General features: G+C 39.0%; 1 protein-coding gene across 6 annotated transcripts in view; it reads right to left on the bottom strand.

Moving 5' to 3' along the window:
* Positions 1-26,019, bottom strand: part of TRIM33 (tripartite motif containing 33) — an 82,872-nt gene that overhangs the window by 24,751 nt on the left and 32,102 nt on the right. For 2 of the 6 annotated variants that reach the window (XM_061631939.1, XM_061631937.1), the window contains exons 2-12: positions 21,232-21,350; positions 20,947-21,094; positions 18,134-18,266; positions 15,938-16,054; positions 15,249-15,363; positions 11,878-12,024; positions 7,732-7,849; positions 6,007-6,186; positions 2,185-2,432; positions 1,826-1,996; positions 994-1,194 (exon numbers count right to left, since the gene is read on the bottom strand). In XM_061631939.1, the coding sequence (XP_061487923.1) occupies positions 994-1,194; positions 1,826-1,996; positions 2,185-2,432; positions 6,007-6,186; positions 7,732-7,849; positions 11,878-12,024; positions 15,249-15,363; positions 15,938-16,054; positions 18,134-18,266; positions 20,947-21,094; positions 21,232-21,350 (1,697 nt within the window). The remainder of the gene's footprint in view (positions 1-993; positions 1,195-1,825; positions 1,997-2,184; positions 2,433-6,006; positions 6,187-7,731; positions 7,850-11,877; positions 12,025-15,248; positions 15,364-15,937; positions 16,055-18,133; positions 18,267-20,946; positions 21,095-21,231; positions 21,351-26,019) is intronic. The other 4 variants (XM_061631941.1, XM_061631942.1, XM_061631938.1 and 1 more) reach the window with 3 other exon arrangements.

Genomic DNA, 26,019 nt, shown 5'->3' with positions numbered 1-26,019 from the left:
TGACCACATAATTTTATTATGGCTTTCCCTAAGAACAGGAGTGGCTAATCTTCCTTGGGTTGAGGGTCCACTGACCCATGATCAACCCTCTGGAGGCCACAAGTGAAAGTGGGTACGGCCAAAGTGTAACAGTGTATGTGGCCTTTTAAAGGACAGCTTTTAGGGGATGAAGATATCACAAAACCTTTTTGGCATCACAATATCACAGTGGGTACCTCTGGGAGTAGCCGGGGGGAATTAAAAATGAGTTTTTAGAAATTAAACACACACATTTTAATGCACAAATTTGGAGGGCCTTGTGTGAGGGTTTGGGACAAAACCTTATGGGTATCACAGTGGATGATCCACAGAAGCAGTAAAAAGCTTTTTTTAAAAAAAAATGACAAATGGAGAAGGCACAAAAGCCTTGCAAGGGAACACGCAGCCCACGCGTTAGCAACACTTGCCCTAGAAGATATCCAGCTAAACTGAAAACATTTTCTTGCATTTTAATTTCAATGCAGAATTCAGACATAAATTGCAATGTGCTATAAAATCACATATTCATATAAAATTCTTTTTTAAAAAATTCTTAATCAGAATGCAATAAATTGCAGGGTAATTTTTCTACTCGTTTTTCAAAGAGAACAAGCAGAATTTTTTTCATTCAAAAATCAATACAGCTTGCATTTAACTTTTTATCACTTGAACACACACACAATATAGTAGTAGTATCACTCTCCAAGGAGCACTGCACTGCACTGCATGTGTAGTTTCCATATCATAACAACCAGTGAAGCAGATTAGGGTGGGACATTGTGATTTCTCCAGAAAGTTTCACAGCTGACTTGGGACTTGAACACAGATGTTTCTAAGCAATCCATCAGGTGGTCATTTATCTTTTTAAAATGACCGAAGCGAGACGTACCTTTATCAACAGAGTTTTTAAAGTGTTGTCTAGAAATGTTGATGCAGTAAGATTAGTTTTCATCTCATTTGATATAATTTACTAACCTGTATGGGAGGAATATCGGGCAAGGAAGGCAGATTCTCTGGGTTAGTTACTGAGGGAATGAGCTCTATTGCTGCTACAGATGGGCTTGTTGGACCACGGTTAGCATTGGCCATGGTGGCTGTTGTAGGGCTTGTTGGATTGATAGTACTATTATGCACTGAAACAACTGGGAAGGGTCCTGCATGTCCTGGGTTTGAATGCTGACAAAGCAAAAGAGAGGACAAAAATAAGAGGCAGAAATTATTGTTATAATAGTGACAAAAGGAGCAAGTTCTTTCCTATGCAAACTGTAAGTTTTCAAAGCTTGTTCCATTCCTGCAATTCTCTCTTTAGGAATTTCCTCACTGCTGATCATTCTTTCAAACATTTCAACACATTTTGAATTTTATCCATTATAGCTTTTAAAAGTCAAAAAGGTCCCATAGTAATTTTAAGAATAAACTGGAATGGAATGTTCATATAGCACCTATGTTTGATACAACTCTTAGTCTGATCTTTCTTGTAAAGCTTCCAACTTTTTCTTAATCAAAGAAGAAAACAAATTATTCCTAGATTAACCTACTGGTTACCCAGCCAACAGGCAATAAAGTTGTGAAAGACCAATTTTAGCTGCAAGTGCATTTCATTAGACTCCCAATGTGCTGAAAACTCTGCATGCTGCTAGTAAAGATTTTACAAGATTCACATTATAAGTTCTTTAAACTGCCAGCAACAGAGAAATATATATGGTAGGTTATCCTTTTGAAAGAAGTTTCACAGCTAATACATATGGATATAAGTAAAGCTGAATCACAAGTCTAAAATCAAAGATGGGAAACAAAATGTGCACACAGCATATACTTGTCTTTGTAAGTGTGGCTGCATCATGGGGTACTGGGGCCCGTTGTGGCGTGGCATCCCTGGGAGACGAGCAGTGTTCTGAGCCATTCTCATCTGGTGGGCTTGGAAAGCACCGCAATTCATACCCCTCTGCATGGTCTGCATACTTATCAACCTGGGAGGCTACAAAACATGTATTTTAAAGATGAGAAAAAGTCTATTTCCCCAAGATGCATTTTTGTGCTTTTCAAGACAGCATCAGAAGCTGTACCTTAATTTTTACTGAATACAGCAGAACTCAAGGTGTAAGAGGTTTATTTTACTGTATCTTACTATAATGAGTATGTTAATTTAGACCGTTTGAAACTTGCCTGTTGCTGCAGCATTTGTGGGCCTGCCTGGCGAGGGATCTGCCCTGCAGGCTGCCCCATCCTCATCTGTTGTAACTGCTGGTGTTTTTGTTGTGCATACACCTGCTGTTGCATATGCTGGAGCCGAAGCTGTGCAAGATTAATTTGCGGTGGAGGTTTGCTGATGTGGTTTGTTCCTGGAGGAACCTGTCCCACTACTACGTTAGGAGTGTAACCTTGGGTTGGCTTATTTTCAATAACAAGATTACCTAAACAACAGGAGACAGAATTGGTTAACTACAAAGCCTTTAACTTTAGGCTAAATGTTAACAGTCTAAAGTTTTACGCTATGTACACCCTAGCTTCACAGAAAGAAAGGCATAAAGTTAAAAATAAATGTGCCTTTAATCAATATATTCAGAGATTTGTAATTATTTTAAATAGCTTATTGGCTTTACATAAGAAATTGGTTCTGATGTATCCATATCTTACCTTACTCTTATGCATAAAGATACATACTACACAATTTTGCAAAACAAAATAATTTGTGTATAATCTATCAATAAGCATGTAATTTTATATTAACGCTTTTGTATAACATTGGAAAAAAGCCTTCACACTAATTAATAATTCACACTAATTATTTTGATTGTATAATATGCAATTTGTTGTATATTGCAATTTAAATCAGCTTAGAGATATTTTTTTAAAAGGAAACCCATTTAATACTACAGAGACTGAAAGGAGGAAGAAAAAAATCACTTAAATATATCTCCATAAATTTTACACTAGAAGCCTTTTTCAGGGAAATGTCCTCCCCAGAGAAGCTTGCCTGCCTTCTAATTGTCTTTTCGGTGCCAAGTAAAATCCTTTCCCCAAGCTTTTCATTTTTAAAAACTTGTTTTTTAAAACCTTTAGAACAATATTCTCTGTTGCTAGTTTTATTTTGATAATTTAAAATTATTTTTTATTTCATATCCATATTATTTTTTCAAAATAACATAAAATATAAGAAAATGTATTGATAAAGGGCAGTATAATGCTGTAAGTAAATAATAATATCTCACAACATTTATGGCCATTTTTCTATGTAAGGAGCTTTGAGTACTGAAAACATCTCAAATTCTTTTTCAGAAATTTTGCAAATTGTGTTTCAGAAAGTGTTCTCAGATGCATATTATCTTATGGTTGCCATTGTGGGTTGCATCCCACTAAGTCATAAATAACTCAGCTCCATTGATTTCAATGGATTTACTCTGTGTATAAGTTAGTTGAATGCTATCTATTATTTCTACCATTGCACAATGTTACTTTGGTTCCATATAGCCATTCATGAAGAATGAGGACCATATCCAATGCTACCGTTCTGCTCACAGAACAGGCTTCTGCATGATCGAACGTCCCCCTCCTCTCCTCTGCAACCCCCCTTTGCACCCTCAAAATCTGCTCCAGGGGGCTGGGGCCCTTTCAAAGCAGTTTTTTGGGGGAAGGGGGAGGAGAGGAAGAGGATGTCCCATTGCGCAAGTAGAACTCTGTTCATGTAGTGTTGGAACAACCCTGAATATGAAGATTATAGAACACTGCATCCTAATTTTAGAACTTTTTCCATATGACTGACTACATACAGCACTCCAACTGTATTTGCAAATTCCGGCAGTTCTTGGCTAGATGTACTTTCCATTTTATCATTAATAAAAGCTCAGCGTGAACTCCTTGTCTTGTGCAGTGATACTGAGCTGAAGTACTGCAATGTCCAGTAATTCAGCACTAGAGGACAGCCAGCTATGTATTCCTATTCTTGCTTTCAAAGATTAAATTGAGCAGTTAAGAAGAGGACTGAAGCAAAAGGTCTTGTAAATAATTTGTAAATATAACCATATGATTTTTATTTTTCAAGAAACATCATTAAAACAGGAATTTGAGTGATTTACAAAATAACTATTTAACACAAGGATGGATAAACCTGTGACCCTCCAGACGTTGTTGGACTCCCTCCCTCCCATTAGCTCTAGTCAGCATGGCCCAGATCAGGAACGATGAGAGTTGTGGTCCAACATCTAGAAGGCTATAGATTCCCCATACCCAACTGAATATTTTTAAGTATTAAGACATGGATTCAAAATACTTTAAGGGAAGCTTCTGAGTATTCAAAAGGGCCTTTGTAGTGCCAGCTTTCAAACCACAGACCCCAGTGGCATCCTTTGACACTGCTGAAGCAGCAAGAGTTAGGGCAAGTCCTGCTGTGCTCATATAGTCACTTGCACCTGCTTAACTGACTCTTTTATCTTGGACAGTCTCTACGTTTTTTCACATAGTGTATAGTTAAACTATGGAATTCGCTTCCACAAGAGGCAGTGATGGCCATGATGGCTTTGAATGGCTTTGAAAGAAGAATTGACAAATTCATAGAGGATAAGGCTATCAATGGCTACTAGCCTTGATGGCTATGCTCTGTCTCTACAGTAGGAGGTAGTATGCTTTCGAATATCAGCTGGAAACTGGCTGGAAACTACAGGAGGGGAAGTGCTCTTGCACTCAGGTCCTGCATGTGGACTTCCCATGGGCATCTGGTTGGCCATTGTGAGAACAGGATGCAGGACTAGATGGGCCTGTCGTCTGATCTAGCAGGCTCTTCTTATGTTCTTAAGCTTGTAGAAATCCAGATCAATGCATATTAAGGTACTTCTAAAAGTACTGTATTTGTGCCACCAAAGCGGAAGACAAAACATATCAGTATAAATTTACTGTGTACAACACATGTAATACAAAGTTGTTCTATTTGTGTACCAATGTTATTTGGGCCTCATCACATGTTATCAAACAATAATGAATTGCTAATGATCCTGAAATAACACATTTCTTACAATCATGTATTAAGCATTCCAGGCCTGCCACCTTCTCCTTTTACAGTTCAAGGATTTTTTTACATTAAAACATCTGGATTCTCTGATGAATGTTTATCTGCCTTCTCCACTTTTAAACAAGCAATATACTTTTTATTTTGCCCAGTTTGCCACTTTCTTCATACAACCGTGAAGCTACTAGCCATGATGGCTGTGCTCTGCCACCCTAGTCAGAGGCAGCATGCTTCTGAAAACCAGTTGCCGGAAGCCTCAGGAGGGGAGAGTGTTCTTGCACTCGGGTCCTGGTTGCGGGCTTCCCCCAGGCAACTGGTTGCCCACTGTGAGAACAGGATGCTGGACTAGATGGGCCACTGGCCTGATCCAGCAGGCTCTTCTTATGTTCTTATGTTCATCAACAATCTTCTGATTTATAAAACTTTACCTCTAATAAATTTCCTGGGAGCTATTAACTACTGTAAATCTGCAATGATTTGTGTACATTGATAATTTCTTCTTTAAACCATAATTGTTAGCCAATATATTTTCAGATTTTCTAGCATCACCACGTGATCTCAACTTCTGTAAATCTAAAATGACTGCATCTTCAAGGAAGGGTATTTCATGCAAGCATGTGTCATCTAAAAAGACCCGGCACCCACTCCTTATTGAATGCAAATCTAAAGTTCATCAAAAATTCTGAAATCTTTTCTTCAATGTTACTGGAACAAAATCTTCACTTGGACTGCAGTAGCGTTAATTGCAATGGGAGAGCCTTCTCTAGCAGGCATTTGACAATGACACCCATGGTTTTCCCAGGTTTCAGAATTCTCCTAGTGTTGATTCTACAGATTTGTTTGAGGAATGTGCATTTGTCAAAGTCTGCACTCAATACTGTTCACTTCTTTAGTTAGTTAAAGACAAAAATATTTTTCAGCTAACTCTAGGATTCCTCTGAAAATATTTTTCTTAACGTACTTTTCTAAGTCTTTATTTCCAATACCTTTTTCAGTTCCCAATGTATAGCCCCAATCCAAAGGGCCGCATGGTGAGCTCTGCACATGTAGTGGGGGGTTCCGATACCTCCCCCTTTCCAGAAGCATCCCCTCACACTGCCCAACAAGCTGCCCTGAAGCTTGAGGAACCTCGAAAGTGTCCTCCAAGAGAGTAAGAGGAGTTGTTGCTGAAGAAGAACATGGGAAAAACCTGGTATGCACATGTAAGCCTTTGTACACACCTAAGAGGCTCTAATCTATTTTGGTCAGTGTCCTTTATTGATTCTTATTCATACAACCAATAAATCCTCTCATCAGTTTTCTATTCTTTTATTTTGTTTGTAAGTACTATGGAAAGCTATATAAATTTAACACACGAAAGGATTTTAAAACACAAACAATAATCTAGACAGCTGGAATTCACCTGCTATTGCCTTCTCCTCTTCTACATATGCCAAACGCAGGAGCCATGCAAAAATATAAGACTTCTGATTTCTCTCCTGTGGTGCTTTGCCTCTCACTTGGTACTAAAGCTTCTTCATATCAAAGAACTCACTCACCTACCTTGCTCAGCCATCATTTCACTGAAGGAATCTTGTTTTTGCCAATTCTAATTTGTTGATTAGAGCTCAAGCTCCTATCCATATTAAGCAACGCCGTTTTGGGACCATTTGGAATCTGGTGCCCAATTATCTCTTAGAATATCTAAAACATGCTCCTAAAAGACCTTGAAGACTTTCAGTCCTGCTTAGCTGGCATCAATATTATCCGTATTACTAAGTCTACAGGACGAATATTGAACTTACAAGTTTTCCATTTCTTCCTATTGCTTTCTACTTCCTCATCTATAGAAGCATACAAGATGACAGCTATGTTGCAGCCTGATATACTAAGGAGTTTGGATCAACCAAACACCCCTTCTTTGAATGCCTGAATGTGGTTACTAAGTTGACTCCAGATTGCTTTCTCCCTCAAGTAAACACAGTGATGATAGGCTGACACTTTCCAATGTTCTTTATTACCTGAGAGGGGTAAAGGGGAGTGACCAACAGAGTATGTGGAACACCTACTGATCAGTGTTTATTGATGCAAGTAACCTTGCATATAGTTCAGTAAATACTCTTTACTCCTCCTCCATCACCACTGTCACCACCCTCCTCTCCTCGCTGCCTGCTAGCCACCCCACTTTTCTTGCAACAGTCACACTGTTTTCTTCGAAGCCTATTCATACTGTTTAAACCCTGGAGAAGCATCTAAAGAAGCCTAACACTGCTGTCTTCAAGAAGGTAACAGAAGTGCTTCACCACCTGTTAAAAGTGGACCAATTTCCAACTGAATAAAGATGCATCAAGACTGTAGAGAGAACTACCCTAGCTGCAAGGAATGCATGCAAAGCAGAAACAAAACAAATAGCTCAAGAAGAGAAGCATCTGGGTAGTGGCTGCACATATATCAAGTGATGGCTTGGATCCAACCCCACGCACAAGCTTTCCCCTAGCACTTATGCCCTCTGAAAAACTGCTCTGGAGGTATTTTTTTTTGAGATTTTTGGGACTGCTGCTGCTGCTGGAAATAGGGAGAGGGGGAAGCTTCCTGGTATGAATGGATCCAAGCCACTACCGCCAATTTTAGTGGTAAGTCTACAGAAAAATAATGTCTATGGCAAGCCACTTATCACACTAAGAATTTTTGCACATTGATTCAGCTTTCAGAGAAACGGAACATCCTCTCACCTAAGTTGACTACATTCTTTGCCCAGAATGTGGGATCACAATGGAAGCGTATTGCTCCATTAGCAGCTAGGACAGGATCACATCGTGCTTTTAAAATATGTCGCAGCTGGAACGTGATCTGTGAGAAGACAAATACTCTCGGATTAGTGATGACATTGTGCAAAGAGTCAAGAAAAAGAAGCCAAAGTAACAAGATGCAAAACTTCAGTAACTGTGTGGCTTTGGGCAAGTTGCCATCTCTTATCCTAACCCATCACATAGGAATGTTATGAAGCTAAACTCCATTTTGTGTTCCTTAGAAGAACTGCAGGATACGAATCTGAAGTCATAAGAGAATTAAGGAACATACTACTACAAATAGATGGTGGCATCCAACTAAGCCACACTCAAGAGTAAACCCAATGAAATTGATAGACTTACTAACTTAAGTCTATTGATTTCAATGCATTTAATCTGAGAAAGGCTTAGTCAGATGTTACCCAGAGTTCATAAGCCTAGTTTAGAACCATTCCCTTGTACCTTTATATATGCCCAACTTTAGTTGTACCAATGTTCAAATGATTACATACAAAACATACACAAAATATTGAGTAAGACAGTTTAATTTTTCTGTGTGAATAAAAAGCAAACCATGAAATTTGAAATGAGAAAAGGTTTACTCTAAGGTAAAACACCTGAATTCATTTCAAATTCTATTTTGCTTAAATGATTGAGTCACCCAAAGTTCAAGCCATTAAATGTGAGACACACATACCCTGAGCAAGACACTATACTTTTATCACCTTGGAACTACTAAATGAAAGAACCAACACCAACGCTTAAAAATCCTAGCAAATTTCTAAAGGCCACCCTTTCATGCGTAAAGAGGCAACATTTCCCCTGCTTTTCTGACACTTAAAAAGAAATCTTTTGATTCAGTGTTTAGTCTGAATCATTCAACATGATAATTTCCTCTCTATGTTTACAAACATTTAATGCTGAAATTTTTGTTGCTCTTTTGACTTTATTAGTTCACCTTATCTTCCAGTAATACTTCTGTCAAGTATAAACTCCAAACTACTGTTCTAAAAATTTAATAGAACAATGTGTTTCCTGCCTGGCACTGATCGACACAATCAGTTCACAGCAACTACTGATAGTGACCCAAAGTGATGCAAGTACAATTTTGATAGCCCACTTCAGTTGGGGTCTGAGTTAGCATGTATACAAAACTTTGAAAAATACTAAAAATACTATATCCTCATGCTGATATTTGGGGTACTTTTGGACCCCAGGTGCACTTTTCATTGTGTAGGATGAGGATAGTCACAAATCTTAACCTGTACAATGCACTCAAATTTCAGCCAGTCACCACTGATCGTTTTCCTTCTAGAAACAAAAATACCACTCGGGTACAAATATAACGGGGCAAAAAACCCTGGGAGCAAATTTCTGCCTCAGAAGCACTTTTATTGTGTAATTTACACATGAATAGACCTACAGGGTTGTTCTTCAAGAATACTGTCGCAAGCTGTCACGTGTACAATTTCCCCTAATTTTAGCCAGTTATCACTTACCATTCTCCTTCTAGATACAAAAAACCACTGGGGTCCAAATATACCCCAGAAATTTTGTTGTACTCAATAGACATGGGGAAGGGGCCAGCATATGCTGCTCAGAAAAATTCTACCTCCTCTGAGTAAGTGGGTTTTTTGGCTCAAGGTGCTTTGGTATTGTCAAGCATACTTGCACTGGCAACACAGAAATGGTCTCTGGGACAAAGGTACCGCACCTTTCCTTTGGAAATCTCACTGGAGTACAAATATAACCCAAAGACGCCCAGTATGATCTTTTTTTTTGGCAGGTTTGCATGAGGATTTTAATTTTTCATGCTGTGTAGATATAATAAACATTTTATCTGGTCACCAAAAGCAGTTGAACATAGAAAGTTTTACCTAAATAGAGAACAGCTTTAGTTTTGACTTGCAATCTGTTAGATAGAATACAAAATTTTGGTTTTGACTTGCAGAAAGTCAGGTGACAATTTCATCATTTGATGTTTGGTTTTTGTACTTTTTGGTTTTAATTTACTCTGCTGTTCACAAATGACTAGTTCTAGAGAGGGCCAGAGCAATCCTATTCTCCTGGTCGGAAGCAATGGGGTGGAACAGCACAGCCACTACAGCACCCAGAGCGCCAACCATGGTAGAAGGTTGGTTGTTGTTATGTGCCTTCAAGTCAATTACAACTTATGGCAACCCTATGAATCAGCTACCTCCAAGAGCATCTGTCGTGAACCACCCTGTTCAGATCTTGTAAATTCAGGTCTGTGGCTTCCTTTATGGAATCAATCCATCTCTTGTTTGGCCTTCCTCTTTTTCTACTCCCTTCTGTTTTTCCCAGCATTATTGTTTTTTCTAATGAATCATGTCTTCTCATTATGTGTCCAAAGTATGATAACCTCAGTTTCATCATTTTAGCTTCTAATGATAGTTCTGGTTTAATTTGTTCTAACACCCAATTATTTTTCTTTTTTGCAGTCCATGGTATGCGCAAAGCTCTCCTCCAACATGACATTTCAAATGAGTGGATTTTTCTCTTATCAGCTTTTTTCACTGTCCAACTTTCACATCCATACATAGAGATCGGGAATACAGTAGGGCCCTGCTTCCCAGCGTTCCGCTAATGCAGCGGCTTTCCTCCCCTCTTTAAAAGCCGATTTTGCTGCTTTTGCGGCACTTTTGCGTCATTTTCACGCAACGCTCCCCATTAAAATCAATGGGGTTCCGCTTTACGGCGATTTCCGCTTTACGGCAGGGGTTCAGAACAGAACCCACCGTACAAGCGGGGCCCTACTGTACCATAGTCTGAATGATCCTGACTTTGGTGTGCAGTGATACATCTTGGCATTTGAGGACCTTTTCTAGTTCTCTCACATCTGCCCTCCCCAGTCCTAGCCTAATTCTGATTTCTTGACTATTGTCTCCATTTTGGTTAATGACTGTGCCAAGGTATTGATAATCCTTGACCAGTTCAATGTCCTCATTGGACATTGGAGGGGCAGTTATTTGTGACATTCTTGTTGCACTAACTCCAGAATGGCCCAGCAGAGGACCCAGATTGGACCGCTCACCTGCCAATAGTCCAGCTTTAGATACAGTATATATATTGCTGGACATGTCCCATTTATGAAGCTTATGATGGCTACCATGCTGGCAGGAATATTGCCAGTGCTAACTTCCTAACTGTCCATGGTTTCCAGAGGTGCAATGGGGCCTCTGCAGTAGACACACATCGTCTGGCAGAGGAAAATGGAAACCTCTGCCCAATTCTATACCTCTCTAGGAGTGTGGATTAGCAGTTAGGATTGGTCCCTGAATATGTGCGAGGTGCACATATGTTTCCTAAGAATATGACCTGAAAAAAGCTAATTACAACTTTGAAATGAGCCATCTTGACTGGAACTGCACTATTTTTTAAAAATATGAAATAATGCCTTTTTTTAATGGAACATTTTCCTTGGAAAGATAGTTTCTCTTTAGAATTCTTGCTGATTGTTTTTATGGTTTTTAACTTTGACTGCTAACTGCCCAGAGGACATTGTTAATTGGTTAGAATATAAATGTAAATAAATAAAATAGTAGAAGATCTTCTGCCTCACATTACTGGTACTGAGCAAGGTAAGTAGCTACAAGACATTTGAGTTTTAGTGCCTGCCTAAACAAGTGAAACTGCCTGTTTCAAAGAACCTCTACATCCATGAATTTTGTAAAGAAGCCAACAAACTGCACCTCAGCTGATCATTGCGAAGTCTGGGTAATCACTAGAAACAATCTGGCCTGACATCAACTTCTATACAGATACAGGAACAGGTAACATAACGTTCAGCCATTGCTGGAAAGATGCATATAAATGCCAACACCATATATCACAATACACAGTCACAAAACACATGTATCTCAGCAAAAATACCTGATTTGCAAACATTCCAAATTCTACAGTAATTTAAATATCAAGTTTGAAATTGAGTGTGGACTAGAAACACTTGTACAAAAATTTGCAAAGTTGCACTGGCTGTACTTACCTGCAAACTTTAAGAGCAAGAAACTGGTACAGTATTTTCTCTGCTATAATTTATGTAACATTAGAATTGAAAGCTTTTCTCACCAGTCGCTTGCTATAGAGTAAGGCTGTGCTGCTGCCACTTGTAATAGCCCAATTAGTAAAGTTCATCACATGTTTCACCTGCCGTGACAGACTGCTGATATCATTCTGCTGTTGTATTAGCTTCATCTGTCTCTCCTTTGTTACAGTCTGAATAGAAACAATAAATACATATTGAATTTTTTTAATACCACCAAGAATAAAAATTAAAATATCTATTTACACAATGTTTGAGTATTTGGTAGAGGCATACATCAGAAGTGTTGTTATAACATATAGCAGGTAAAATCCAACATTCTCCAAGTGGACTTCCATTCATACAATGACATTTTCAGTTCCTCTCCTCTCCCCTGCACCTCCCAAACCAAAGGGTCCCCCAACCATTGGAACAGACTTTGGGGACATGCAAGGAGCTGCAGTGGGGAGGAAATAAAGGTGAAGTCTTGTGTAACTGGAAGCATATGCACCAGCTCATTAGATATGATCAAGCATCTATACTGTAAAATAACCTCAAGTAAATCACACGTTTCAGCATTATAGGAAGGAAATGCATCTGGAATAGTTGCATGCAGATTAACACTAATGCACACAATTACTGCTACTGGAAAATTGAAGACAGTCATGTCTAACACAAATTCATCTATGAGACTAACTTGCAACTCTGATTGAACTAAATAAAAAATGATGGCATTACCAAAGGCGAAATATTATTTGCTACATTTATTTCCAATTTCCTTCCATGGTAGAACTCAAGAGTTCAGACAGTCACTTACCAGACTTGGCCTATTTAGCTTCAACAAGTTTGCAGTACTGCGCACCTTCAGACCATTTCCTCTAAATGTCCATTTCAACATGCCAGTTCTTATTTTAAAAAATAAAGGGATCCAAGGAATTAATATTGGTCTGCCCAGTGGCTTGTAGGCACTTAGTGCTAGTGCAGCACAAGATTCCTCAGCCTGATTCTGGACAATTCTCCCTCCTCCCACTGCAGCTCCATACAACATAATCCCATGGTGCTTGATAGGTCTCTCCAGACCTCTAGAGAGGCTTTTCAAGGGGGGGGCAGGGTAGCACATGTGACTGCAGTGAAGAAGGAACAGATCCTTTGTGTGAGCTTGCCTTCTACTCACTATGGATACAACCCATATTTCCAGTTATTATTTTATACATTATCCATGAAAAAGGTGCTTAAAGCAGTTCACAACAAAAATTAAAAGCATAAAAGCATACAAGAGCATTGTAACTGCTCCATAAATTTGCATTATAATTTATTTTTCAAATAAGTGCTTTTTTGAGGCAAGTTGTTAAAGCTAGCACTGTATCTGCATATTGACAAAGCTTGGCTCAGGCAGTTATCACCTAACTAGCAAATAAAAGATAGTGATGGCTATAAACAACCCCCAATCCCAAAATCCCATTTGGTGCTTATTACCACGGAGTCTAGGGATTTAATAGCCTCTTTCATCCACCTCAGTAATTTTATCAAAATTAAAGAAAAAAAGTAGTGCAACCTACACCTATGGGCATCACAGGAGAAGACAATATGGAATATAAATATGATTTCTCTGTAAGCTCTTATGGTAATTTTGAAACAGTGAAGGTACTGTAATATTTTAACAAAGTCTACAGAAGCAACACCACTCTATTATGGGCCACATTTTTTAAAAGAAAATGTTGTGTTTTTTTACTACTTTTATTTTTCTGTAGAGAATTTTCTGTTTCTAAACACACATTGTTTAGTGAGAATTAATTAGTAACATTATGAAAGGATAAAACAGCATTCAAATTATACAATTTCCAAATTGTAATTAACTTTATTTTAAAAAAGCATAATACATTCACAATACTTTCAAGTGTACTAAAAGTTAAGACTGCAATCCTATACCAATTTACCTGAGAGTAAGCCCTATTAAACTCAATGGAAGTTACTTCTGAGAAGACGTGCACAGGATTGTGCTGTAAACAGCAGCTTTCACTTTCTAAGTTTCTTCCCTTAAAACTTAAACAAGGGGAAGGGTATTTGCTATCATATTTTAAAATACATACAACTATTCCAATAAAATTTTACCTCACTGCATTTTGTGGATTATTTTTCCTTATTAAATATTTTAGTTAAACTACTGGCACTGGAAACATTTTTGAGATATCTATATAGCATGTAAAATTAGTATAGTGTATTCTTTTTAAAATTTATAGAAGCTAAACATATTAAATCTCATCCGAATTTACTGAAGATATCAGAAATTGTCTGATTCAAAGTTTTCTGAGCAACTCACATCATCAACACCCTTTCAACCTACGACAGGGGACATGGCAATGAGCACCACAATACTGTTATGAGATCCAAAGCTGCAGTGTAGACTTTTACTAGTTTTGCTGGGAAAAAATTATCTGCATCGTACTCAACAGAATTTTAATTTTTAGCTACAGATTCAGTGATCCCTTGGAAAACCTAGTTTTAATGACATTGAAGTCACAGGTCATATCCACATCATACAATTAAAGAATTATTATACCACTTTAACAGTCATGGCTTCCCCTAAAGAATCCTGAGAAATGTAGTTGATTAAGGATGCTGAGAGTTGTTACGAGACCCCACACAGAGCTACAATTCCCAGTACCCTTAACAAACAAGTTCTCAGGATCCTTCAGGGGAAGTCCTGACTGTTACAGTGGTATGATATGGTGTGGGTGTGACCAGACAAATCTGAAGGGCAGAACAAGCACCAATGAGATATTTCAAATTTTAAAAAACAATGCATACGACACAGGCTAAAATTTTAATGAGGCATCACACAGAAAGTACCACGCTTAAAGCCATTATCGAATGGTTCTGCAGTCTGAGCCTTACTTTAGTCTGTCATGAATATTTACAATTAATGAAGAATGTTTTAGGTAGACATACTGAGAAACGTGGGCACTGGCTTTTTGTGCACAAAGTTAAACCATAGTTTAGCTAAGTGCATGGGCAGCAGCATGCCTCGAGCTCACATGCTCCCCCCTTCACTCTCCTCCAGCACAGCCATGAGGTGATTATAAGTTTGACAGTTTGACTGTGGCTTGCTTGAATAAATTACATACTTTAAATTAACCAGAGATATACCAAGTTTGAATGTAATGGAAAACTTTAGTTACTTTAATTAGGTGCCTGCAATCTCCTCACTGTCATGCTGGAGCAGAAGATACAAGTTTGAGGCTCACTGCTTGTGGTGACATAGTTGTAAGCTATGGTCAAGCTCTCTATGTGAAATGGGCCAAAAATGTCATGACGGACAAAACCAACAGGGTTATTCAAACCAAAATGAATTATGTACATGCAAAGATCACAGCAAGACTCATGCCAAACATTTATACTTATTGTGCATTTAAAGTACCTCAAGCTGTTGTAAGAGAGATTTTCCTTTTTTATTTATTTCATTAATGAGGGTAAAAATAGCCACTTTAATTTCCTGTTCTACTCGTTTGTTAGTTTCATTTACTTCTTTTATCCTGAAAGAGAGAGAAGCTTGTTGTTAAGCAGTAACACTGCAACATCTCCAAAATATTTTTTTCATTCAAGTGAAAATTCAACTTATTATGTAAATAGATACAGATACACCATGCCTATAACACTCTGTTACAAGACTCGAAAGGAGTAAAGAGTGAGTGAAGCAGGTCACATATATACAATACTATGTTATAAGGAGACAGATAAGGGAGGTTGGAAGTTCTCTTTTCCCTCAATAACCTTTCAAATGATCAAATCATTAAACCCTTTCATTGTGATCCAGAGAAACACCAAAGCAGCAGAGGCTCCTACATGCAAACACATATCACTTCATCCAGCTTTCTGCACAAGCTTCTACATAGCTCTCTGTATAGGCACTTTATACTTATCCCATCGATTGCCACACCACCTGATGCATACTGTTGTCCCTCATAAAACAAGCATTTGTGAATACATCCACTTGTGGAAACCTATTTGTTCATGTGGGTTTTGTTTGCTGGATTAAGATGAATAGCCGAGGCTGGAATTTCAGTAGTCCTATAAACTAGCTTATTTATGATGGAAAAATTGACCTACCTATTTTGCACTTGAGAAGCTGCAAAGTTAACATAATTCTTCTTTTCAAGGAGTTTGGCTAACAGATTCTCAATAGCACCCTTTTGATTCTGAAACGCTTCTTCCAAAAACTGGTATCTTTCCAAAGCAAAAGACAACAAACAATTAATGTTGAAGCAGGATCACTGCAGTAAGAGGATGCACTAGATTTAAACTTATGCTTGCTAAAGTGACAGCCACACAAATATCATTGGTAAGGAATGCTTAAAGGACAGATTTGCTGTAACTGACTTCTGACATTGGTGCCATAGTCAGAGCCACATCATATTCTATTTATACAATGCCTAACAACTAGACACTGTACAATAATTTAAAAAATAGCTTTTCTAGATTTGGGTTGCTCACAGCAATAGTTTGGGAACTTCCGCTGTGCATGAACACAATGATTTCAAAGCCATTAGCAATTTGTCTTAGCCCATTTCAGTTCTCCAAACAGAATCCAGCATTTCTAAAAACGTAAGAATCTAAGCAATGTAACAGATTTGTGAAGAACTAATTTGCGCTCTACACAAATACTTTATTAAAAATAGAGGAATCTTTTTGATAATGTATTTGTATTAAATTACTTGTTTTTGCTTTACTGATATATTTATTTATTTATTGCATTTGTATACCGCCCCATAGCCGAAGCTCTCTGGGCGGTTTACAACAATTAAAAACATTAAAAACAAATATACAAATTTAAATCTCACTATTTTAATATGATAAGTTATAAACAACAAATTAAAGACTTGGTTATAGTTCTGAACAGCTCTGAGCAAAAATAAAAATTCCCCTGCACATCAAATTAGGACATCCTTCTTTGCTGCAGAAGCCAGCAGATATAGCTGTGAATGGGGGATAAGAACTTAAGAAAGCAAATATAATCTGATTTTATCACCACTATTATCAAAGTAAGACAATCATATGACTGCGTACACATTGTTTGCACACCGAAGTTAAGCTCCACTCAGCAGAACTGCATTAGTCAGAAGTAACCATTTTCACATTTCTCTCAAAAACTCAGCTATTTTGAAATGATTAAAATTTATTGTTGTATCAACCTATGAATTGAACTCATGCAATAGCCTTATCCTTTTAAAAGTGCAGGACCAACAGTGACAATTCTATTAAAAGATTAACATCCAACTGCATCCAGCAATTCATGAACTGTTAATTTTGTATTTTTTTACATTTTTTTGTTTCTTTTTATGTACTGGTCTCATTTACATGTCACATTATATCATAATTAGAATAAGCATGATTTAATGTGGTTCACACTGTTCAAAAGTTCTGAGCTCCCCAATCCACTCCTCCTGACTCCTCCCGACTGCCTCACCAGGGAGGAAACAAGGCATAATTTGGCTTGTCGTTGTGTCCAAATCCAGACTTGTAGATTCTCTTCAAACCAAACACAAGCAGTAAACCCATAACAAACCTTGCTCATTGCTCATTGTTTATTTGGACAGAAACAAAATACAAGCCTAGATTCAGCTGCAACAAGAAGCCAGATTTTGGCTGGTTTTGTCCTTAGCACAGCTGGAGGAGAAAGAGGAGTGGGAACCTTTGAGCAGCATGCACCAGCACCCTGCTTGTTCATATTATAGGGCTTTTATTAGTTACTCTGAGCATCCCCTTTTGGAAGGGAAAGCACAGTAGAATTTTTGTATAAAATAAAAAATCTATTAAAAACTTATTGATCAATTAAAAAACTGTTCCTGATTCATCATGCAATACATTTAAATTTTTAATTATTTTTAATAGAAGTACTTCCAAAAACTGCAACTGCTGATGCCTTCTTTTAGATGAGAGATTCCCCTCTTTCCCCCACCCCAAGGTAATGCCTCCTCTAAGATGGTACCTGCTGCATACTTCATGTAACAACCAAATATGTTTTCCCTCCAACAAAAAAATGTTGCTTTCATATATGAATGTATAGTTTTGATTGATCAATTAAAATTCACATGATTAAGTGATTAAGATTTCTTTAATCTGATGGATGCTCTCTTGCCACTTAAACCTCACTAGAATCAGGACTGGAATTAGGAGGCCAAAGCACCACCACCCCAAGTCTGTTTATTATAGACACAAAACAAACACATTTTATAGCACAAATAGTTGAGGATTGTATTTTAAATTCATTTGCTGTGAGAAGAGACAGCATAGGGATAGTTATACCTATGTTCTTTGTGTTCCAGTAACTGACAGTCCCTGCATGTCAGCCTGTCGCAGGTTTCACAGAAAAGTTTTAACTGTTCTTGTTTGTGCACAGGACAGAAGACAGGACGTTGGCCAGATGCTCCAACAGCCTCTGTATTTAAAAAAAATAAAATAAAACGCAGGCAGATTTCGTATTTTAAAACAGATTTGAGTCAGTCTACAGATCAGAATAGCCAGAATAGAGTTCAGAGCTCGAGGAGGGCCAAATTCTTTGCCTCTCATCTCTAGGATAGTGGTTCCCAACCTGCGGGCCGTGAAGTAATCAGGGGGGGAGGGGCAAACAGTAAAGAAATTATTTTTTAAAAAGTCTTCCCTCCCTGAATGCTGCATGCCCCCCACTGCCACTGCAGATGACACCTCCCCCTTGCTCCAAACAAGAGGGGAGGACTATAAAACATGTGGCAGATGCCAAAGGAGGCTGAGGGCAGAGCTACCAGGAAGAAGAGGGGATTACTATCACTGACTCCCGTCTCCTTGCACTGCCACTGCTGATGATGCCCTTGCTCAGAACGAGAGAAGAGAGCAAGGTTGCAAAGAAAGGCTGTTTTCCCCTTTCCTTCCTGACAGCCGGCCTGTCTACCTTTCTTGACTCCAGCTTCGCTGCCACCTCCTTTTAAAAATTAGTCTTATTTGTGAGGCTGCCCAGATCTTGCCTTCAGCCCAGACAGAGCCAAGAAGCAGTGAAGAAGCACAGGACTTGCTAACCTTCTATTTCTGAGGCTAAGTGTGTTCGAAGGTTCTTCTACCTACACTCCGTCCCCCCAATCTCTCTCTCCAAGATGCTGCAGCAGTTGAGGGCTTCCCCCCTCCCACATGCCCGAATGCCTGCAGATGCTTGCAGGAGTGGCAGGTGTGGTTGTGCATGTGTGCATGCGCTGATGTGTCTTCTGCTGTTTTCATTCCCCAAGTGCATGCTAACCAAGTCATCAGTTCTGATGATCATCCCAAGGCACTAACCTCCCTCCTCAATCTGTGCACGTTGTCTGCAGTGCACAATCTAGCATCTCCATCACCAACAACATTGCTGCTTCTTGATTTATTTTTTAAAAAAGCTCAGCAGGTTGGCTGAGGCTAGAATCCTGGTATTTATTGCAGCAGAAATGTATTTAATTAATTATTGCATTTATATCCCACCTTTCCTCCAAGTTGCTCAAGTGCACATGGTGTGTCCCCCCCCTTTCCATTTTATCCTTACACAGACCCTGTGAGATAGGTCAGGCTGACAGACTGTGGTCAAACAGTGGGCTTCATGGCTGGGTGGGGATTTGAACCTAGTTCTTAGTCCAACACTGTAACTCACTGATGTTGGGAGACAGGTCTGTACATCTTCAGACTGTTTGGGGGGGGGAGATACCAATCTGATTGGATCTTTACATTAACGAAAGAAAGCAACACCTCCCTGTCTGCAGGGAGCTTTTAAAGGAAAGGGATATTTGGAGATATGATTTTGCCATGTTTTTCAATTAAAAGAGACTAAAATTACAGTTAGCATGGGGGGGTCACCAAATTTTTTGAAATTACAAAGGGGATCCCATACTCATAAAGGTTGGGAACCACTGCTCTAGGAGAATGTCAGTTACTTCACCTGTGTTCTCTTCCAACTCTTTTCTCAACTCCCACAGAAACTGGCTTCCATCCCCTGCAGTTCACTGAAACTGCCTTGTCAAAATCACCAACTTACTCATTTCCAAATCCAAAGGTCTCAGAGCAGGGACCTATCTTTTTGTCATTACTGTAAAGCACTATGTGCCTTGATAGTGATATATAAATAAACAAGCATAAATAAATTAACGTAATAATGCTACTTTTCTTACTTGCATATTAAGACATGCTTACATTTATTAATGTATATGTCACTATAAAAGGGCAACAAAAAGACAGGCCTCTGCCCTGTGGAACATATAATCAAAAATTTGACACTGTGGAGGCAAAATTAGGAGGGGAAGAAAAAGGAGGGGGAAAGGAAACAAGGGTATATGGGAAGAATATGTATTCAGTTCAGTTAGACTTAGACCTAGTTTCAGTAATGGAAGACCAAGATGCAAGTGAGCAAAAACAACCCAGACGTATCTTCATCACTTTTGACTGGTTAAATACAAGCTTTGTATTTTATGAGCAGGCCTAGGATTGCAATGGCAGGGACAAAACGAATAGGGTTTCTCCATCAATCCACCTACAACAATCTCTCTCTTCTGACAACAGACTGTGCCAGAAATTACTTGTTTTCATATACCTGACTGAAACCGACAACATTACATTAAGGACGTATATATTTGCAGGCAGACTTTTCTGGAAAACCTATTTCCAATTAATAAATGCTTTTTATTAATGTCTGGTTAATACTTCAGAAATACCCAATACTTGTTTAGTTTTCCACTGGGAGTCCACTGCTCTGGCATCCTCAGCAGTTCTGCCCCACTGCCATCAGCACTGCAGCAACAGTGCCATGCAAGGGGCTTCTTCTGAGGCAGGGCTGAAATCAGACCCTCAGACAAAAGGCAACAGAAGGTAGCCAGCTATTGAACTTTAGCAGCAAAGGTGCCAGAATTGTAAAATAGGTTATGCCACAGCAATGGCAAAGAACTGAAGTGCCAAACTGAGGAGTTTACATAATTGCGTTGCACTATGTGAACACGAGTACTGTGAACCAAGCAAAATCTGCTATTACAAACAGCCATCTATGAAATGAAGCATTTGGTGTTATTTGCTCAGAGCCATAACTATTCTTGATAAGCAGATATTAAATGTTAAGTTAGAAACAGAAATTTCACCTGAAGAGACATCTTCCTTCTTTCTGATCATGTGATCCTTTGTAAATTTAACTCGTTGATGAGCTTCTATGCAAGTTTTGCACAGCCATTCTCCACATTCCACACAAAAACCAACAGCACTAGAGTTGTCTTCACAGCTGGTGCACACCTAAAAGGGGGGGAGAGGGGAATTTTTTTTTCAAATGCTGAAGCCTTGGCACAAGAATCCAGAAATTACCAAAACCTTAACTTACAGAAGACATAAACCAAACCACATGGCAAAGAGAAAGAGTGCAAATGGCATACCTGTTCAGATTTCTCATCAGAGCTGCTAGGTGTTTCAGATGTGTCTTTGACAAAGTAGTTATCAACCAAATCTATTTGCCTGCATTCCTGGCGACAGATTGGACACCTGATCACACCAACTGCAACCAAAAGAAAACATTTCTTACACTCTTCTGGATTGTCATAACTTGATTTTTAAAATAACTGATATTAAATCATATAGAACCTTCTTCCAAAACTATTAAGCATAAAATGACCACAGACAATGCAGAAGGCCACTTTCAACTCCAGTGGGCCAGATAACATGTTTTACTCCATTTGTTAACAACTACGGCCAGACAAAAAAACATTTTAAATTCTTACGAGGCACATCATTTTTTTTTAAGTGTCTGGACAACCTGGAAGCTAAGTTGTTCTCTAGACACACTAACAGAGTTCCATAAGCTTTCAGAACGGTGTTGTTTTTCAAAAAACACTACCCTTGATCAGCTGAAGGATACTGCAAGTTATGAAGCTAAATAAACAACAACGCAACAAATAAGCAGTTGATGGCATTTTATGCAACTACTCTTTCATGCTGTTTTTGCTCCTTACCATTAAGTTAAGCTAAGTTAAATGCACTTAAAATCAAAGACTAACTTGTCTCAGATTTCAGTGGGACCTAATTTAAATATCACTGCAATCAATGGCAGCAAAGTACAGCTAACGTCATCTGGATCCATTTTAATGGCCTGGTTCACATGACACATAATGCTATAGTTAAACACAAACTATGGTTTGATGTGAACATGCAGCAAGCTAGTACACACAACTGAAAAGTTATTACTCTGCTGGTGCCCACTCCTGCTGTGCTATAGACAAAACAAACTAGAGTCTGTATTGTCATGTCCTCTGAACCGGGCTCGTGGTTTGTTTGCCCAAAACAAAAAAATGAGAAGTAAGCCCAGAACAAATCTTGGTTAAGGAGAAGTGGCTTTAACCACAATCCCAGCAGGTTCGGACAACACGATAAGCCAAATTTTGGCTTAGCATACTGCACTAAAAAGACCAGGGAGGAACGAAAGAGCTGCAATCTCCTTGTGAGCCTGCAGTTAAGCCATGGTTTAAAACTTAGCATTACATGCAAACACAGCCAATGAGGTCCGCAAACAAGAACAGCTCATCAACTAGGAAGAAACCTTGTCTAAATATGGCCACCCCCTTTCCAGGCCTCTGAAGACTGTAAAAGACTGCCTTTGAACCAAAGACCAGGGAGGAGCAAAGTGGGTGCAAGATCCTCTCCAGGAGCCAGCAAGTTTGTGCCATCACAGTGAGCCATACTCTGGCTTACTGTGACACGTGAACCAATCCTATGTCACACGACTAAAACAGCAATGACAATCAAAGATATGCTGATGTGACTCTTGATGAAAGACAGTATTAGTTCACAATGCTCATCATTATAATTTAAATAGGAAAGAACAAGTTTGACATTTAATGTACATTTTATCTCTATGTAACTATTAATCTGAGCTTCTTTTCAATTCCATTTTCGTCTAAGAATATAGATACATTTTTCTTAAAATAGTCTGTAATAAAAAAAAGGCCACACCTACAAAATGGCAATATAAAAATAGATATTTTACTGCCTTACAAGTGCATTGTGCACAGATCTTAGTTTGAAGACAGTTTCACATGTATCAACATTGCTTGTATTTGAAGTATCCAGTACCTCACTGTACTCATTTTTATAAGCCAAATTGTGTTATAAGAAGCTTTACAACATCATACAATGTAAGGGAAAGGGTAGATGTTTTGTTCTTCTAGCCTTGGTGAGTTTCCATTATAGCATGACGAAGGTCAGCTGTACTACTATGGAATGTGGTTACCGTCTCAGTATCCGAAATGTCTCCTGCACATTGTGTAAAGGCAGGGGAAATCTTCCTGTGCTTGACAGACATAGAATTCCAGTGCTCAAAGGGAAGTAGAAGAATTGTGGTGCATTTAGTGTGCAATATAAGTTTGCCAACACTCCTCTCCTAGCCACACGTGTACAGTAAGGCCCCACTCATACGGTGGGTTACGTTCTGGACCCCCCCCGAAAAGCACCAAAAAGTGGAACTCATTGAATAGAGTGGTGCATGACGCCCGAAAACTGCTGTAAAAGTGGAACAAGCGCCGTATGAGTGGAGCTTTAGTCTAATTGCATCTAATTGAGACTGCCACATTAGCGAAGCACTGTAAAGTGAAGTGCCGTAAAGCAGGGCCCTACTGTACTGACAATATCAGAGATAATGTCAAGTGACACAAAAGCTAACTGCTGTTTGGTCAACAAGGGCCACATCACCCATCCAAGCTATCATTAAAATATAGCTCTCATTGTGTAATTAACAAGCATTTTAAAGCAGCAGTAGCAGATGAAATCACTTTTCAAAAGCTACTGTCCTGTACTGGATATTAGCCCTTTTCCCAGTATAGGTAAGAATAACATTTCCATGTGGATGAGAAAACCTGTGTCTCCCAAAACCGTACAGCAGGATGTGGAATCTAGCACTTCTTTCTCAATGAAGCTGGTCTGTTTGCTGGAGGGAGTTTCATCATCTCCAGAACTCAAGCGTAAGAGAAATGTTTTACAACTATGCCAATGGAAGAAATAAAAGGTACACTGCGTGTGGGTGAATGATCATGAAAATGCAGCCTTCTCCAATTTCAAAATTTGAGCTGTTTTTTAAGAAACTACGTTGGTCTCCTTGACATCAACTATTAAGTGCATTAATTATGCATTTTTTAAAAAAAGAACTATTCCCATAATTAGCCCCTGTGGAAGCTCATACAGAGGTGAGAGGCAGCAAGAGACAATTAACACAATAACTTGTGTAATAAATCCTGATTACCAAGTTAAGTGCTACAGCAAACACAAAATTGAAGAAATATTAAAAACATTCTCATAAAAAAACTAAACTAAAAATGGGACCATTAAATAGAATATAAATAATTATAGTGGTCCCATCAAATATTACAAAGTGGGGAAAAACCTTTTTAATTGGACTAACTTGCTGGCACAGAAATATGCAAGCTTTCAAGTTGCATTAAAAAACCTCATCATGCAGAAAAGGAATGGTAGCCAGTTCTCAAAGTACATAGAACAGGATTTGGTACAATTTTCTTATTTGTCTACAAAGTCTTGAGTGTAAGAAAAGTTTCTGGTACTTAGTTTGGAAAAGCAGGGGATGGTGGAAGTAATTAGGAGCAGCCATAGGACACTGCAGGATCTTCCTAACTGAGGAATATAAGGAAAGCCCTGCTGGGTAACACCAATTGTCTATCTACACCAATATCCTGCTTCCACAATGGCCAACCCTATGCCTCCACAAAGCTCATAAGCAGGACACAAGCAAAATAGATCTCCCACATTTTTGCTCCCCAGCAACCGGTGTTCTGCAGCATTTGAACATGGAGGTTCCATATAGCCATATATGCTCCATGCATTAGTCAAATCCCTTTTAAAGCCATCTAAGCTAGGGGCCACATTTTGTGGCTATGAATTATGCATTGTGTACTCTTTCTCTCGCATCTGTCCTGAATCTACTGCTAATCAATGATATTGAATGACCCCAAGCTCCAATACTGAGATGGAGAAACTATTACATCTAACCACATTTTTCACAGCATCCATAATTTCATAAATATCTATCAACAAACAAAAGTGTAGCTAGCAGTGGCAGCTTTAGGGCAAACTGGATAACTGCTCAGCCCCCTCCCTCCAAAATCTTGTACTAAATCCTGCCTGCCTCCTGTATAGTCTGTCCTTTAATGTAGCAGCACTGCAATCAAGCAAGTTGTTCCCTACAAAAACACACAGAGGGCCTTCCCCCCTTAAGCCAGGACCATCCATATCAGTACTAAATTAGCTCCTTGGCTAGCAGCTGTCTTTATGCACACGTGCAACTGCCCAGTTCACTCAGGACGTCAGGAGGAGGCAGCAGCCATTTTGTCTTACTAAGAGGGGAAAGGAGAAAAGATTCACAATTTCATAAGTATTATTTCAGCAGAGTGGAGAAAATATTGTCCTTCAGCCTTTTTTGCAGGCTCTGACTAGAATGGGGTGGGAAAGCTCCAGCTTCCAAGCCAATTATGGGCCCCCAAGGGGTCCAATTTTGCCCATGAGGACATTTTCCCCAGACCACACCCACCAGCTGATGTCACAAGTGATGTCAGGTGATGGGTGGGTTTTGTTGTTGTTATGTGCCTTCAAGTCGATTACGACTTATGGCGACCCTATGAATCAGTGACCTCAAATAGTATCTGTCATGAACCACCCTGTTCAGATCTTGTAAGTTCAGGTCTGTGGCTTCCTTTATGGAATCAATCCATCTCTTGTTCGGCCTTCCCCTTTTTCTACTCCCTCCCAGCATTATTGTCTTTTCCAGTAAATCATGTGTTCTCATTATGTGTCCAAAGTATAACCTCAGTTTCATCAGTTTCTCGATCGTCCCAGAGCGCATGACACGGAATAATGGGCTCAAGTTGCAGGAAGCCAGATTTCGACTGGACATCAGGAAAAACTTCCTAACTGTTAGAGCCATACAACAATGGAACCAATTACCTAGAGAGGTAGTGGGCTCTCCGACACTGGAGGCATTCAAGAGGCAGCTGGACAGCCATCTGTCAGGAATTCTTTGATTTGGATTCCTGCATTGAGCAGGGGGTTGGACTCGATGGCCTTGTAGGCCCCTTCCAACTCTACTATTCTATGATTCTATTATTTTAGCTTCTAATGATAGTACTGGTTTAATTTGCTCTAACACCCAATTATTTGTCTTTTTCGCA

Source organism: Rhineura floridana, chromosome 6, assembly GCF_030035675.1.
Source record: "Rhineura floridana isolate rRhiFlo1 chromosome 6, rRhiFlo1.hap2, whole genome shotgun sequence".
Taxonomy (NCBI): Eukaryota; Metazoa; Chordata; class Lepidosauria; order Squamata; family Rhineuridae; genus Rhineura; species Rhineura floridana.
The sequence above is the reverse complement of the archived record's forward strand: the minus strand, read 5'-3'. Positions and strand labels throughout refer to the sequence as shown.